The 16,055-nt window shown below is 35.2% G+C and overlaps 1 protein-coding gene across 4 annotated transcripts in view; it reads right to left on the bottom strand.

Moving 5' to 3' along the window:
• APPL1 (adaptor protein, phosphotyrosine interacting with PH domain and leucine zipper 1) overlaps positions 1-16,055 on the bottom strand; it is a 39,415-nt gene that overhangs the window by 20,698 nt on the left and 2,662 nt on the right. For all 4 annotated transcript variants that reach the window (XM_081284139.1, XM_081284138.1, XM_081284137.1 and 1 more), the window contains exons 2-7: positions 11,275-11,373; positions 9,461-9,520; positions 8,909-8,980; positions 5,073-5,160; positions 3,259-3,300; positions 2,649-2,707 (exon numbers count right to left, since the gene is read on the bottom strand). In XM_081284139.1, the coding sequence (XP_081140265.1) occupies positions 2,649-2,707; positions 3,259-3,300; positions 5,073-5,160; positions 8,909-8,980; positions 9,461-9,520; positions 11,275-11,373 (420 nt within the window). The remainder of the gene's footprint in view (positions 1-2,648; positions 2,708-3,258; positions 3,301-5,072; positions 5,161-8,908; positions 8,981-9,460; positions 9,521-11,274; positions 11,374-16,055) is intronic.

Below are 16,055 nucleotides of genomic sequence, written 5' to 3' on the forward strand. Positions count from 1 at the left end.
CCTCTGTACTATCCCAACTCTACCACATGCATCTGCAAAGGCTTTTTTTTTTTTTTAAGTAATATCCTTGTTGCAATCCCTTAACAGTGATCTTCAATGCAAATGCTACCTCCTAAAAGAATAATATTCCTGATTCACCAAAACTCTCAACATTTCAGTAAAACCTCTGTTACTGCACTTAACTGGTATTAATTCTTACTCTCATTATCCTTATACTCTGACACCTGGACTTTCACACAAAAGCATGCTTTCACACAAAAGCCTTCAATAAAATGTGGAGTATCCACTCCTGTCCTCCAGGAGCCTACTCATATTGTTCTCCCAAAGTACCCCACATACAACTTGTCATACAGTAGGTGCCCAATACATTTTTTTAAAAAAATTAGTTACAGACGGATATAATACCTTTATTTATTTATTTATTTATTTTTATGTGATGCTGAGGATCGAACCCACTACCTCACACATGCTAGGCAAGCGCTTTACCACTAAGCCAAAACTACAGCCCCTCAATACATTTTTTAAAACATTTTTTTGTTGTAGATGTACACAGTATCTTTGTTTTATTTATTTATTTTATGTGGTGCTGAAGATCGAACCCAATGCCTCACACCTGCTCAACCCCAGCCTCCTTCAATATATTTTTTTTAAATATTTGTTTTTTAGTTGTAGTTGGACACAATACCTTTATTTATTTATTTATTTTTATGTGGTGCTGAGGATTGAACCCAGGGCCTTACACATGCTAGGCGAGCACACTACCACTGAGCCACAACCCCAGCCCCAATACATTTTTAATTTAAAAAATGGTGAGAAATATTTTTTAAAAAATACTTGTGGGGCTGGGGTTGTAGCTCAGTGGTTAAGCACTTACCTCACATGGGGCACTGGGTTCAATCCTCAGCACCACGTATGTATGTATAAATAAATAAATAAAGATAGATATTGTGTCCATCTACAACTAAAAAAATATTTTAAAATAAAATACTTGTAACAGCCAGAGGTAACGTAAAACATGCCAAATTTTATACTCTAGAGCTTTTAACTATGTCCATAAGGCAGAGTGACTAAAATGCAGATCTTGAAATGTATATACTTCATAAGTTTTTTCAGTATCAAATAATTTCTGAACTAAAATTAGAAATGGAAAAGCAGATCTTTGGACTGAACTTTTTTTTTCTTTATTGTCATAGTGACTGTTACACAGTGTTATGGTTTAGCTATAAGGCATTTCCCCAAAAGTTCATGTGTGAAATAATGCAAGAAAGTTCAGAAGTGAAATGATTGGGTTATGAGAGCTTTAATGTACTCAGTGCATTAATCCTCTGATGGGAAGTAATCGGGTGGAAACTGCAGGCAATTAGGGTGTGGCTGGAGGAGGTGGGTCCCTAGGGGCATGCCTTTGGGAAGGGCTCTCTCTCTTTGCTTCCTGGTGCTGTGTCCCCAACAGCTCTCCTCTACCCTACTCTTCCATCATGTTTTCCCTCACCTGTTGCCCCAACGAATGGAGTTGGCCTTCTATAGACTGAGATTTCTGAAACTATGAGCCTCAAAATAAATTTTTCCTTCACTGGGGTTGTAGCTCAGCAATGGAGCACTTGCTTAGCACATTCGAGGCCCTGGGTTTGATCCACATAAAATAAATAAATAAAATAAAGGTATTGTGTTCACTACAACCAAAAAGTAAATTAAAAATAAATAAACAAATAAAGTTTTCCTCCTCTAACTGTTCTTGTCAGGTCTTTTGGTTATAGCAGTGAAAAGGCTGACTAAAACACACAGTAAGTCATACTCAGTTGTGGATTCCCACAAGTAGTTACTGTGCCTCTCTGGGCAGCTACAACCAAGAATGCGGACACCAAGTCCTAGGCACAGATATCTCAACTCACTCTCAAGCATCCAATAAGGCCTACACATCAAACCTTGGATTAGGCACTGGAGAGAGCTGATTTTAAGGAGCACTCAGCTGATATTGTTAATATGCTGTTCTTTAATCTTTACTTCAATGTTTTTCTCTTCAAATATAAGGTAATATTTCTAGAAATTCACTCCTTCAGGAGAAATATTCCCAGTAAATGAAGAGGGCCTCATAATAACTTCATTGGAATTGGGTCTTTAACAATTCAACTTTTTTTTTTTTTTTTAAGGATTTGACCTTTTTTTTTAATATTTATTTATTTATTTATTTATTTTAGTTCTCGGCGGACACAACATCTTTGTTGGTATGTGGTGCTGAGGATCAAACCCAGGCCGCACGCACACCAGGCGAGCGCGCTACCGCTTGAGCCACATCCCCAGCCCAACAATTCAACTTTTTGATTACTGTGTCTCATTTCTGTATACATGACCAAATGAAAACAGAACATATGCAATGTTATCAAAATACAAAGCAAAAAAAAATATACTGATCATCATTTACATTTATGTTTATGATTTATCAAATTCTGGCAGAAGGAAAGTATTTCATTTAGAGACTAAAAATTATCAGAAAGGTTTTTGAATAGCTAACAGGAAAAAATAAAGTAGGAGTAGGAGCAGTACAGCAAAACATACAAATCAACTACTGACTATTTTTAAACTGGGAACACCGAACCACCTAATGAAATCATCATTAATTGTGATACTGAAGGAGTAAGTATGTATCACACCTTGTCATTTTCTCTTTTTTTTGACAGTCGGCTATATCTGTTAATTGCAGCATCATGATCTGGAAAGCAGAAATGAGTGTTAACAATAACACAACAGTATTTTACAAAAGGTATAAATACTTTAAGTAGTCTTCACATCTGCATCTTTCTGCATATACTAAAGTAAGGAAAAATTCCCTATCACCTGATAAGAATGTTCAAATTTTCCCCACAGCCAAATTTTCCTGTAAACTATGTGTCTACTTAATCTAACTAGTACATGAAAGCAACATTTAATTCCAAGGAAACAATAATCCACTAAAAGTTTTTCAAAGTATTTTAGTTCAAAAACAGCAAATGCTCATTAAAGAAAAACTGGAATATATACAAAAAATAGGAAGGTAAAATACTGTATCACCTCTTTAGGCATTATAAAGATAATAAACTAAAAGATGTAACTGTCTTTACAATTGTTTCTTATAAATAGCATATTTAAGTAACAACATTGATATAAATAATGACCACAAACTTTTAATTACACGCATTTTTTTCAATTATTACAAAGAATCAGCCATGATATTACACATAAATGCATCAATAAAATAAATAATGTAAAGTATTCAGGGCTTACCGTTACTAGCGATCTGAAACACTTCTTTTAATGTCAGTATTTCTGAAAAAGTTTAAAAGAATAATTTCAGCTTAGCATATTTACAAAATACCTTTATTAAAGTTTGTTTATAGGATTGGAGATATAGGTCAGTGATAGGGTGCTTGCTTAGCGTGAATGAGACCCTGAGTTCAATCCCCAGCACCACCAAAAAAAAAAAAAAGTTTGCTTGCAAAGCAATAATAAATGCTACTTCAGTTATAATTAAAACTCTAAATATGGGGCTGGGGATGTGGCTCAAGCGGTAGCGCGCTCGCCTGGCGTGCATGCGGCCCGGGTTCGATCCTCAGCACCACATACAAACAGAGATGTTGTGTCCGCCGATAAAATAAAAAAATAAATAAATATTAAAATTCTCTCTCTCCTCTCTCTCTCCCTCTCTCACTCTCTCTTTTTAAAAAAAAACTCTAAATAGTATTTTATACTTTCACATTCAAAGTAAAAAAAAAAAAAAAAAAATCACTGTGTTTCGGCTAGTCTGGTACATTTACCATCATTAGCAACACTTACACTTCCAGAAAATCTACTTGTCACAAATTAGTAATATGACACAAATTTTAAAACCTATTACAAATACTAAGACAAGTAAATATTTTGACTCAGTACCAGTATCTAGATATTTACTAATTTGTTTTTTGGATATATGACTCTAATAATTTCAAATGCTGAATGAGAAACAAAGCACATTTTATCAATAAGATAATGCCATTCAGTACCCTTAGACTGTGAGAAAATAATTCTTATTTCTTGACCTTGGAGATGTCCATTTTTGAGCATCATTGCAATTATTAACTCCATCTCTAAAATCCATTGGTCTTTATTCCATCTTAAACACTTTACCATTCACTGACACATTAGTTCAATTTTTTTTTTCCTATTTTGGAAATAAGCCTGTATGAGAGTTTAAAAATTATAATAAGAGCCAATTCTATAAAACTCTCCTTTTATCACCTAGTAACCCTAAATTGGCAAAAAAAAAATAACCACAAACTACTAAGTCATAGGTTGTTAGATGTGCTGGCATCCCTGCCTTCTGCTATGCCCATACAAACCTCTATACTCTGTGCCACTATCCTAATCCAGGTCTTGGTTATACCTCATTGAACTCTCACAACTTCTTAGTCCATTCTCCTACACACCAAATCCACACAATCCCATCCTCCAAATACAAAAGGATTGTGGCTCTTTACTACTAAAAGACCTCCATTGGCTTCTCTTTGTTCATAAACTCAAGTCCAACATCTTTAGCATCATCTAGTTCCATCTAATTCTAGATTTATCTGCTGCCTTGTCCTGACACATTCAACACTGCAGTCACACTGAATTTCTTATTATCCTCAAAACAAGGTATATATATATCTATCAGCCATACGTTTGTGCATTCTAGTCCCCCTAACAACAGTGATTCTTCTCCTGGCACATTTTTTCTCACTGTTCAATGTTCATGTCAAATCTTTGGTGAAGCCTTCTTGACTCTCCTCTGAGCCCTCACAGAACCTTCTCATTCCCTAATTAAAAGAGAGACAGTGTCCTAATTACGTGTTTACCTATCTCTTTCTCTAGGATTTCTCCAGGAAAGGGATACTTTATAATAGTATTTGTCAGTATGTAGTTTAATACCTATCAAAAGCTCCTATAAATGTTTGGTGACTGATGATAGTAAAAGTGGCACAGGCAGTGGTCTGAAATGGTTTAGGTATAAAGTAAAACGCATCTTACAAGAATTGATCTTCTGGCAACTGACAAAAGTAAATACAAGTCCTTGACTTCAATACCTTTCAGATCTCTTTCTTTAAACTGGGTAATGGGGAACATCATGGCATCAGCAAGTTGAGTTGAGAGTACAGCATGACAAGAGCTAAGCTAGTAAAAGAAAGACAAAAAAGGCCAAATAACTAACAGAAACCATTTATAACTAATAAATGTCGTTAGAGAGCAATCTATTTTTTAAAAAAAAACTCTAATACCTTTCACGAAAAACACTAAAATTAATGTGATAAAAAGTATCATATAGCAAAAAAAAAAAAAAAATCCATTTAAAACTCTTAAAAGAAAACTTAAAGTGATCCTGGACTTGGCAATGATTTTTTTTTATTTCTTTTTGTTCTTTTTAGTTATACATGACAGTAGAATTTATTTTGACATATTATACATACATGGAATATAACTTCCCATTCTTTTTTTTTTCACTCTTTTTTTTTATTGGTTGTTCAAAACATTACAAAGCTCTTGACATATCATATTTCATACATTAGATTCAAGTTGGTTATGAACTCCCAATTTTACCCCATATACAGATTGCAGAATCACATCGGTTACACATCCACATTTTTACATAATGCCCTATTAGTAACTGTTGTATTCTGCTACCTTTCCTATCCTCTGCTATCCCCCCACCCCTCCCCTCCCCTCCCATCTTCTCTCTCTACCCCATCTACTGTAATTCATTTCTCTCCTTGTTTATTTTCCCGTTCCCCTCACAACCTCTTATGTGCAACCCAGATGCCCTTCAATAGATGAATGGATAAAAAAAAATGTGGCATTTATACACCATGGAATATTACGCAGCACTAAAAAATGACAAAATCATGGAATTTGCAGGGAAATGGATGGCACTAGAGCAGATTATGCTTAGTGAAGCTAGCCAATCCCTAAAAAACAAATACCAAATGTCTTTGATATAATGAGAACAACTAAGAACAGAGCAGGGAGGAAGAGCAGGAAGATAAGATTAACTTCCCTTTCTTGTGGTTGTACATGATGCGGAGTTATACTGGTCATATATTCATATATGAACATAGGAAAGTTATGTCCAATTAATTCTACTGTCTTTCCGATTTCCATCCCACCTCCCTTACCTTTGTTCACCTTTGTCCACCTTTGTCTAATCCAGTAAACTTTTATTCACCCCCACTCCCATGTGTGTTACCATCTACATATTAGACAGAACATTTGGCCTTTGGTATTTTGGCATTGGCTTGTTTCACTTACGTGATAGTCTCCAGTTCCATCCATTTACTAGCAAATGCCATAATTTCATTCTTCTTTATGGCTGGGTAATATTCCACTGTGTACATATACCACCTTTTCCTTATCCATTCATCTGTTGAAGAGTACCTAGGTTGGTTCCACAGATTAAATCCTTTAGGTATGTGCCAAGGAGTGGGATAAGTGGGTCAAATGGTAGTTCCATTCCAAATTTTCTAAGGAATCTCCATATTACTTTCCAGAGTGGGTGCACCAGTTTGCAGTCCCATGAGCAATGTATGAGTGTAACTTTTTTCCTACAGTCTCTTGTCAACATTTATTATTACTTGTATTCTTGAAAATTGCCATTCTGACTGGAGTGAAATGAAATCTCAGTGTGGTTTTAATTTGGCAATGATTTCTTAGACATGATACCAAAAACACTTCAAAATAAAATATAAATTGTACTTCATCAAAATTAAAAACTTTAATGCATCAAAGGATACTATCAAGAATGTGAAAAGGTAAACCATAGAGTGAGAGCAAATGTTTGTCAATTACTTACCTAAGTAAGAAACTTGTATTTAGAATACAGAACTCTTAAAACTCAATAATGAAAAGGCAGAAAACCCAACTTAAAGTGGGCAAAGGATCTAAATAGACATTTCTCTGAAGATATACAAATGGCTGATAACCACATGAACAGATGCTCAATATCATTAACTATCAAGAAAATGCAAATCAAAATGATAATGAGATACCACATGACACCCACTTAGATGGCTCTAATTTTTTTAAAAAAAATGGGAAAATCCATTTTTGGCAAGAACGCAGAAAAGCTAGAACCCTCCAATATTGCAGGTGGCGATATGAATGGAACGGGCACTGGTGAAAATTGGTGATTTCTCAGAGTTAAACATAAAGGTACATTCCAGGCCAGCCTTGGCAACTTAGCAAGCCCCTGTCTCAAAAACAAAAACATAGGGGCTGGGGATGTGGCTCAAGCGGTAGCACGCAGGGCGCTGGGTTCAATCCTCAGCACCACATAAAAATAAAATGAAGATGTTGTGTCCACTGAAAACTGAAAAATAAATAAATAAATAAATAACATAAAGTTGCCATATAACCAAGCAATCCCACTCCTAGACATATACTTCAAAGAACTGAAAACTGGTGTTTGAAAAAAACCAAACTTGAATATGTATGATCACAGCAGCACTATTCATACCAGCCAAAAGGTGGAAAGAGCCAAAATATCCATAACAAACAGACAAATCAAATATGGTATACCCATACAATGAAATTTTATTCAGCCAAAAAAGAAATGAAATGTTGACACATTACAACATGAATATACCTTTCACACATGCTAAGTGAAAGAAGATAGATACAAAAGTCCACAAATTATATGGGTCCTACTATATGAAATATTCAAAACAGGCAAATACATATTTTTTCTTTTTCTTTTTTTGGTACCAGGGATTGAATCCAAGGGCATTCAATAACTAGCCACATGCCCAGTCCTTGTTATTTTTTAAGACAGAGTCTAGGTAAGTTGCATAGGGCCTCACTACATTGCTGAGCCTGGCCTTGAACTTGTGATCCTCCTGCCTCAGCCTCTCAAGTCACTGGGATTACAGGTGTGCACTACCACACCTGACTCAAAACAGGCAAATCCAAAGAGACAGAAAGCAGATTAAGTTGTTACCAGGAACTGGGAAGAATAGGAATGGAAAAGTGACGGCTTAATAGGTAGACAGTTCCTTTGGGATGATGAAAATGTTCTGGAACTAGACAGTTGTGATGGCTGCATAACATTTTGAATGTATTAAATGTCACAAGTGACAAATTTTATAGTACTTTACCATATTTTTTTAAATGAAAAACATTCCATTTCCTATAAATATTATTTCTTTACACTACTCTCCTAGGATAATATTCTGCCATAAAGAATTATTAAAATATTTTAAAATTGGTGCTGAAGGTATATCTCATGGTTGAAAGCTCTTCCTAGCACATACAAGGCCCCAGGTTTATTCCCCAGTATGGCAAAAATGTGTGTGTGTGTGTGTGTGTATACACATATATACACACATATATATACAAAGTATTTTCATGCAATACTAGAGAACAACTGTTGAACTCTCCATACATCTCTCACTATCTTTCTTCTTCCTACCTTCTAGGTCTGTTTTGTTTTGTTATACGATTGGTTAAAGATGACTGGTTTGAGAAACCAATAGTCAATTTCAGCTGTTTGGGATAGAAGGATTAATAAGGACTGAACAGTAAAATGTTGCTTAATGACAAAATAGAAGCCACAAAGGGCTTAGCCATAGTTCACAGCTTCACTCTTCTCTCACTGCCTACATCAAATAACAATGAAAAAAACAAATAATACATGGTCTGGGAAGAGAGAAAGCCCATCTATTAGCTTGTTCCTCAAAAACAATTTATTTTAATTAGATAAAGAAAATATTATTTTTATAAGATAGCAACCAGGATGTGGAAATAAGGTACTTCTTTAAGTTTTATAACAAAGCTTTACTCATATAATCATAACAATAAAAGTTCCCAATAAAAAACCGAATAACTTGAGTAACTTAATTATAAAATAACTTATTCAAGCAAAATAAATACTTACCTCATCTATAACTTTCGAAAACTGTTGTAAAGTAGAGCTCATAACTTCATCATCACCCCCCAATGGAAAACGCTAAAAAAATGTTAAACAGAGATGAAGTAAAAGTTCAACACTATATGAATCTTCTAACTGATAGCATCAGAATTTAAATTTTCAAGTAACTTCAGAAAATTTCTAAATTTCAAATAAGCTCCAGAAATGTCATTTTAATACAGTAATTTTCATAATTAAGAAACATTATACTATGCTAGGAATTCAGTGATTTGGAATTTAGCTCTAGTTCCTCCAAAATCCCTGTAATCTTGAGCAAGACTGTTTCTTCATTTGTAAAAAAATAAATAAATAAATGAATGAAAGGCAAACTAGATAGCCTCGGTACCTAGCATTAAATCATTATAATTATCTTAACATAAGGGCTATACTGAAATCTCAATGGCATATTCTGTGAAGTCAGGAAAGCTTAAAGATTCTTGATGAGGAAGTCCTTATCTGTACAGATACAATATTATGGTATATTTTAAATCATGCTCTTAAATATCTGATATTCGATACCTGTTTTTCATATTCTTTTAAAAGTTTCGAAGTCAGGTGTGTTGCTGCACTTAATTCATTCTATGGAAAAAGATTAGTATTCAAATTAGCACAATATTACTTATCAAGAAAAAAGTTTTAATCAAAGATACCTACATAGGCCACCTTTATTACTACCATTAAAGCATTTCAAAAAGAAACTCAACCATAAAAGAGAATTCAGCAAGGAATTCAGCAAGGTTCCAAGTATGTGCTGCTGCTGCTGCTGCTGCTACTGCTGCTGCTGCTGCTTTTCTTTGATAATAAAACTAAGCATTAAATATTTTTTTGTAAAAAAATCTACATGCTATATTCTTTATTTTAAATTAATTTTAAAAACATCATATACAGTATGAAACCACTGATACATAGGTGCATTTTTTCAATTTTGTTTTTTTAGTGTTAAATATTTTAAAAGATAAAAAGCAAACTGTACAAAGCCTTAGCAAAATCTTTAGATTCTACATAGATGACTGGTTATCATTCTCTCTAGATGCTGATGCCAGACTATAAGCATTTAATAACATACAACCAAAATATGGTTGTTGACTACTGGGCATGCTGTTGTATACCAATAATCCCAGTGGCTTGGGAGGTTGAGGCAGAAGGATCACAAGTTCAAAGATAGTCTCAGCAACTTAGCAAGGCTCTAAGCAATTTAGGGAGACCCTGTCACCCTGTATCAAAATAAAAAATAGATGGGCTGGGATGTGACTCAGTGGTCAGTGGTTAACTGCCCCTGGATTTAATCCCTGGTACCCCCCGCAAAAAAAAAAAAAAAAAAAAAAAAAAAAGCAAAATGTGGTTGACTTAGGGGCTGGAGTAGTGGTAGAGCACTTGCCTGACATGTGTGAGGTACTGGGTTTGATTCTCAGCACCACATATAAATAAATAAATAAAAGGTCCATTGACAATTAAAAAATGTTTTTTAAAAAATGTGGTTGACTTAGTCATAACACAGCAACACAATCATATGAAAGGGTTTTTTGTTTTGTTTTGGTATCAGGGATTGAACCCAGCAGGTACTTAATCACTGAGCCACAACCCCAGCCCTCTTAAGTCAAATCTTAAATGAATACTACTATTGGTGATTTTTATTTTCTTTCAGTAATGGGGATTGAACCCAGGAAAACTACCATTGAGCTAAATCCCCAGCACTTTTTATTTTTTGAGACAAGGTCTCAATAAATTGCTGAGGCTGACTTTGAATTTGTAATCCTCTTGCCTCAGCCTTCCAAGTCACTGGGATTAGAGGTGTGAACTACAGCACTCAGCTACTTACTGATTTATTTTTATTTTTATTTTTTGTACTAGGGATTGAACCCAGGGGTACTTAACTACTGAGACACAACCCCAGCCCCTACTTTTTTTTTTTTTTTTTTTTTTTTGAGAGAGAGAGAGAGGATCTCACCAAGTTTCTTAGGACCACACTAAATTGCTGAGGCTGGCTTTGAACTTGCAATCCTCCGGCCTCGGCCTCCCAAGATATGGGGATATAGGCATGTGCCACTGTTAGTGATTTTTAACAAGAAAGCTCTTCTTACTGTGTTTGGGGAGAAGGGACTGATGTTTCAATCTTGTTACTTTTGTGGTGCTACAAACTATACACTAGTAACAGAAATGTAAACTCTGGTATACAATATATTTAATGTTCATTCATCCTTTCAACAAATACTTATTACCAGTATTTCAGGACAAGGCTAGGCACCAATAAACAAAACAGACACTATTCTCTGTCCTTATGGGGCTCAAAGATTAATTTTTAAACAGCATTGTATTAGACCTTAGCTTTTTACCTGTGCATCATAAATCCGATGCATAGCTTGATACAATTGGTTCATATAGTTGGAAATAGCTGTAGCATCTTCTTCAAAAACGCCTAGTAAAGACCTTGTCTGTATAAAAGAAAATAAATTAAAAAGCTATGTTAATTGGTATATAGATAAGATGGGAAAACTTTTTTTCCTAAAAGAAGCAAAAATAGTAAGATAATAGAGCTCTAGTAATTATGAGTTTTAATCTATTTTCTCTTTTTACAGTAATGCTAAGAAGTCAGGGGTTTTTTTTCTCTGTTTCACTTCATTAAAAATGAGGTATTTTCCAACTACATCACAATATTTTCCCAAATATGTTACAAAAACTTTAGGAGGAACAACAATGGTGTAATTTTATTGGTTAGAATTTCTGTAATTGTATTAAGTTAAGAAGAAACACTACAGATTAAAATTTAAAATTTTAAATTCTGCACTTAAGATGGTAGATGAGAGAACAAAGGTAGTGTAGTGTAGTAGGCTCCTAAAATGCAAGAAGTAAAATCAAGAATCAATAAATGGGATGGCTTCCAATTAAAAAGCTTCTTCTCAGCAAAGGAAATAATTAAGGAGAGGAGAGAGCATACAGATTGGGAGAAAATCTTTACCACATGCATTAATCTCTAGGATATATAAAGAACTAAAAAAACACCAACAAAACAAATAACCCAATCAATAAAAGGGCTAAGGAACTAGACAGACACTTCACAGAATAAGAAATACAATTGATCAACAAATATATGAAAAAATAGTTTTGATTTGAATTTCTCTAATTGCTAAAGATGTTGAACACTTTTTCATATATTTGTAGAGTGCCCTGGGTTCAATCCCCAGTACTAGGGGGGAAAAAAAAATCAAAGAAAAGGAAACTCAGTTTATCAAAAGCAAATGATGATCACCATTTTTTCCCCAAAGGCAATGGAAAAATTAGAATACTAATAAGTACTGAGATAACTTAAGCTTAAAAATCTAAAAAATGACCTTATATTTTATTCCCTAGCTTCTTATTCCTTTCGTCCAGAAGTCAAAAGCTAAGTCAATACAGTATAAAGTGGGGAGGGTTGGGGGAACACAAGATTATTATTATGCTGGTTTAAGCAGTCCATATTATCAGTCCCCTACTTCCCCAAGCCTCTGAGATTTGGATTTGATAGAAGCTGTTTTTAGTTTAGTTTTGATTTTTTAATTTCGGAGACATGATCTAAATTGCTCAGACTGGTCTCAGCTCAAGCAGTCCTCCTGCCTCAGTCTCCAAGTAGCTGAGAATACAAGCATACACCACCTGCTGAATTTGACATAATCTTTTTCACTCTAGTGCTCTAGCTTTACTCCCATTCCCATCAGTGCTATCTTAAGATGTAAAAAAGATGGACTGGGGATGGAGGTCAGTGAGAGAATACATGCCTAGCATGTGCAAATTCCACGGTTCAATGTCTAGCACCACAAAAAAAATTTTTTTTTTAAATATGTCTGTGTAAAAGAAAGCATCAGGGCTGGGAATATAGTTCAGATGATAGGATAACCTAATAACCAATAATCCTCAATTGGTAGGATAACCTCACATGCACAAGACCTTGGGCTTAATCCCCAGCAAAACACACACACACACACACACACACACACACACACGCATCAGGAAATCTTGATAGGCCAGTACCCCACCCCCCTTTTGGTACTGTGGACTGAATCCAGAGGTATCTACCACTGACCTAGTTCTTTTCTATTTTTATTTTTTGGTACTAGGGATTGAACTCAGGGGCGTTTAACCACTGAACCACATCCCCAGCCCTTTTTGTATTTTATTTAGAGACAGTGTCTCACTGAGTTGCTTAGGGCCTCACTAAATTGCTGAGGCTAGCTTTGAAATCAGGATCCTCCTGCCTCAGCCTCCTGAGTCTCTTGGATTACAGGCTTGCTCCAGCTAGGCTTTTTTATGTTTTAATATTTTGCCTTTATATTTATGGAAACAAACCTTCAGACAGAATGTTATCATATATGCTCTCATGTAAACATCTAAAAAATATATAAGCAGCATAAATTTAATATATTCCTAAAACTTTTATACTCAGTTCAATCAAAAGTCCAATAAATCATTTTCCAATTCACATCCTAAATATCGATGTTTTCTCATACTTTTCTCAGTACCATGGGATGACAAGTATTTCTTAGAAGTGCTTCAGTTTAGTCCCTAACTTTTTTTTTTTTTTTTTTTTTTTTTGTATTGGGGATTTAAGTCCTTGAATTTGCAATCCTACTTTCTCAGTCTTCAAAATCATGGGATTAACAGACATGTACCACCACACCTAGTTCCTAAAAATTTCTTGTAAGAGATAGATGCTTGTTCAGTTAAGTTTTGATGATAAGGCTTGTTTCTACCAGATAGAAAAGTAAGATTTTCAAACAGGGCTGGGGATGTGGCTCAAGCGGTGGCACGCTTGCCTGGCATGCGTGCGACCCGGGTTCGATCCTCAGCACCACATACAAACAAAGATGTTGTGTCTGCCAAGAAGTAAAAAATAAATATTAAAAATTCTCTCTCTCTCCCCCCCCCACTCTCTCTTTAAAAAATAAAAAAAAAAAAAAAAAAGATTTTCAAACAACCAGGACTGACATTCTTTCCTCAAATCAATTTGTTGGCTAAATGCAAAGACTGCACTTGGCCACAATTGCCACTAGGAGCAACAACCAAAATGTACATTTGCATACAAGGGAGAGTGGAGCTGCCACCTGGCTAATAGCAATTGTTAAAATACCACAGACGCCATGATCACACATGCCTATAGTTCCAGCTACTTGGGTGGCTAAAGCAGATAGATCACTTCAGCTTATGAGTTTGAAGATAGCCTGGGCAACATTATGAGATCTTGTTTCATTAAAAAAATAAATAAATAAACATCTCTAAGGGGAATTACAATCTGAGATGTCAAAATGTGGGGGAACACACTCCATAATCAGGAGTATTTCATGTTATGAAAAGAAGGAAGCCTCCATTTGTGAACAGGGTGGTTTTCAATATCGTATTATACATGAATCATTAAGATATATATACATAAAATCAATTCTTTTTAAAGGTTGTAATTATAAAGTTTTATTTTGATTCTGATTTTCGGAATAATATATAAATACAGACAAACCATCTATTGTAGGCTTAAGATTTTGTGCTTCTACAGGTAACTTTTGCAGAATGGTATGGTTTGGGCAAAATAATTCTAAAGATGTTTACAATTAGTGAATCTGGACTTTGCAAATTCCTCCTATTTTAATACAATTACTGTTAAATTTAATATATATATATATTTTTTTTTTTTTTGAAGAGTATACTGAAAATTGAACCCAGGGGCTCACTTTACCACTGAGCTACTTTTTTTCTTTTTTAGTCCATTTATTTATTTATTTAGAGACAGGGTCTCACTAATTTGCTGAGGCTAGCCTCCAATTTGTGATTCTCCTGACTCAGCCTCCTGAGCTGCTGGAATTATAGTTGTGGGCCATCATGCCCAGTTCTATAAATCAAAATTTAAAGAGGGAAGCCAGGTATAGTGGTGCAAGCCTGTAATCCCAACAACTCAGGAGGCTGAGGGAGGAGGATCACAAGTTCCAAGACCAGAATGAGCAATTTAGCAAGACCCTGTCTCAAAATTAAATGAAAAGGACTGGGATGCAATGGTACATACCTGTAATCCCAGCAACTAGGGAGAATGAGGCTGGAGGATTAAGTTCCAACTCAGCCTCAGCAAGTTAGAGAGACTATCTTAAAATTTAAAAACATTAAACGGACTGGGGATGTACCTCAGTGGTAAAGCATCCCTGGGTATGAAAATAAAATGGGCTGGGAGTGTAGTTCAGTGGTGGAACACTTGCCTAGCATGCATGAGGGTCTAGGTTTATCCCCCAGTACCATAAAACAAAAACTTTAAAAAAGGGACTAAAGGTTTAGACTCAGTGTTAGAATGCCTTATAGTATATGACCCTGGGTCCAATTCCCAGTATATTAAAAAAAAATCTAAAATTAAGGAAAAGATAACTATAATCCCTGATGGCCTTTCATGACTCCCAAGCTCTAATTTTTTCACATAGCAACAACAGGTCACTTTTGATAAGGATCAATTAATCTAATAAAAAATTTGTATTAGGAACTTTAAAAGTTTCATATACTCTATTATTCCTTAGGCTTACATAGTCCAAAATAAGAACAAAAATTTTTGCCTAAAAGCATTAATTTCAGTCCCTATTTTTTGGGGGGTGGGTACTGGAGACTGAACCCAGAGGTGCTTTACCACCCAGCAACATTCCCAGCCTGGTTCATTTTATTTATTTATTTGGTACTGGAAATTAAACCCTGGGGTGCTTAACCACTGAGTCACATCTCCAGCCCTTTTATTTTTATTTTTTTAATTTTGAGAAAGGGTCTAAATTGCTTGGGCCTCACTAATTTACTGAGGCTGGCTTTGAACTTGCAATTCTTAGGCCTCAGCCTCTGAAGTTGGTGGAGTTACAAGTGTGTGCCACGGTGCCCAGCCCTTTTTATTTTTCAGTGAGGCAAGGTCTGAGTTGCTTAGGGCCTTATTAAGTTGCTGAGGCTGGCCTTGAACTTGTGATTCTCCTGCCTCAGCCTCCTGAGTTGCTGGGATTACAGATGTGAGCCACCATGCCCTGCTCAGCCCTATTTATAGAAGAATTTGAGGAAAACTGAGCACAGTGGCACAAGCCTTTAGTGACAACTACTCAAGAGGTAAAAGAATCTCTCCAGCTATCCTGGCCAATAT

This window comes from Spermophilus citellus (assembly GCF_964194105.1).
Source record: "Spermophilus citellus genome assembly, chromosome: 3".
In the NCBI taxonomy this organism is placed as follows: Eukaryota; Metazoa; Chordata; class Mammalia; order Rodentia; family Sciuridae; genus Spermophilus; species Spermophilus citellus.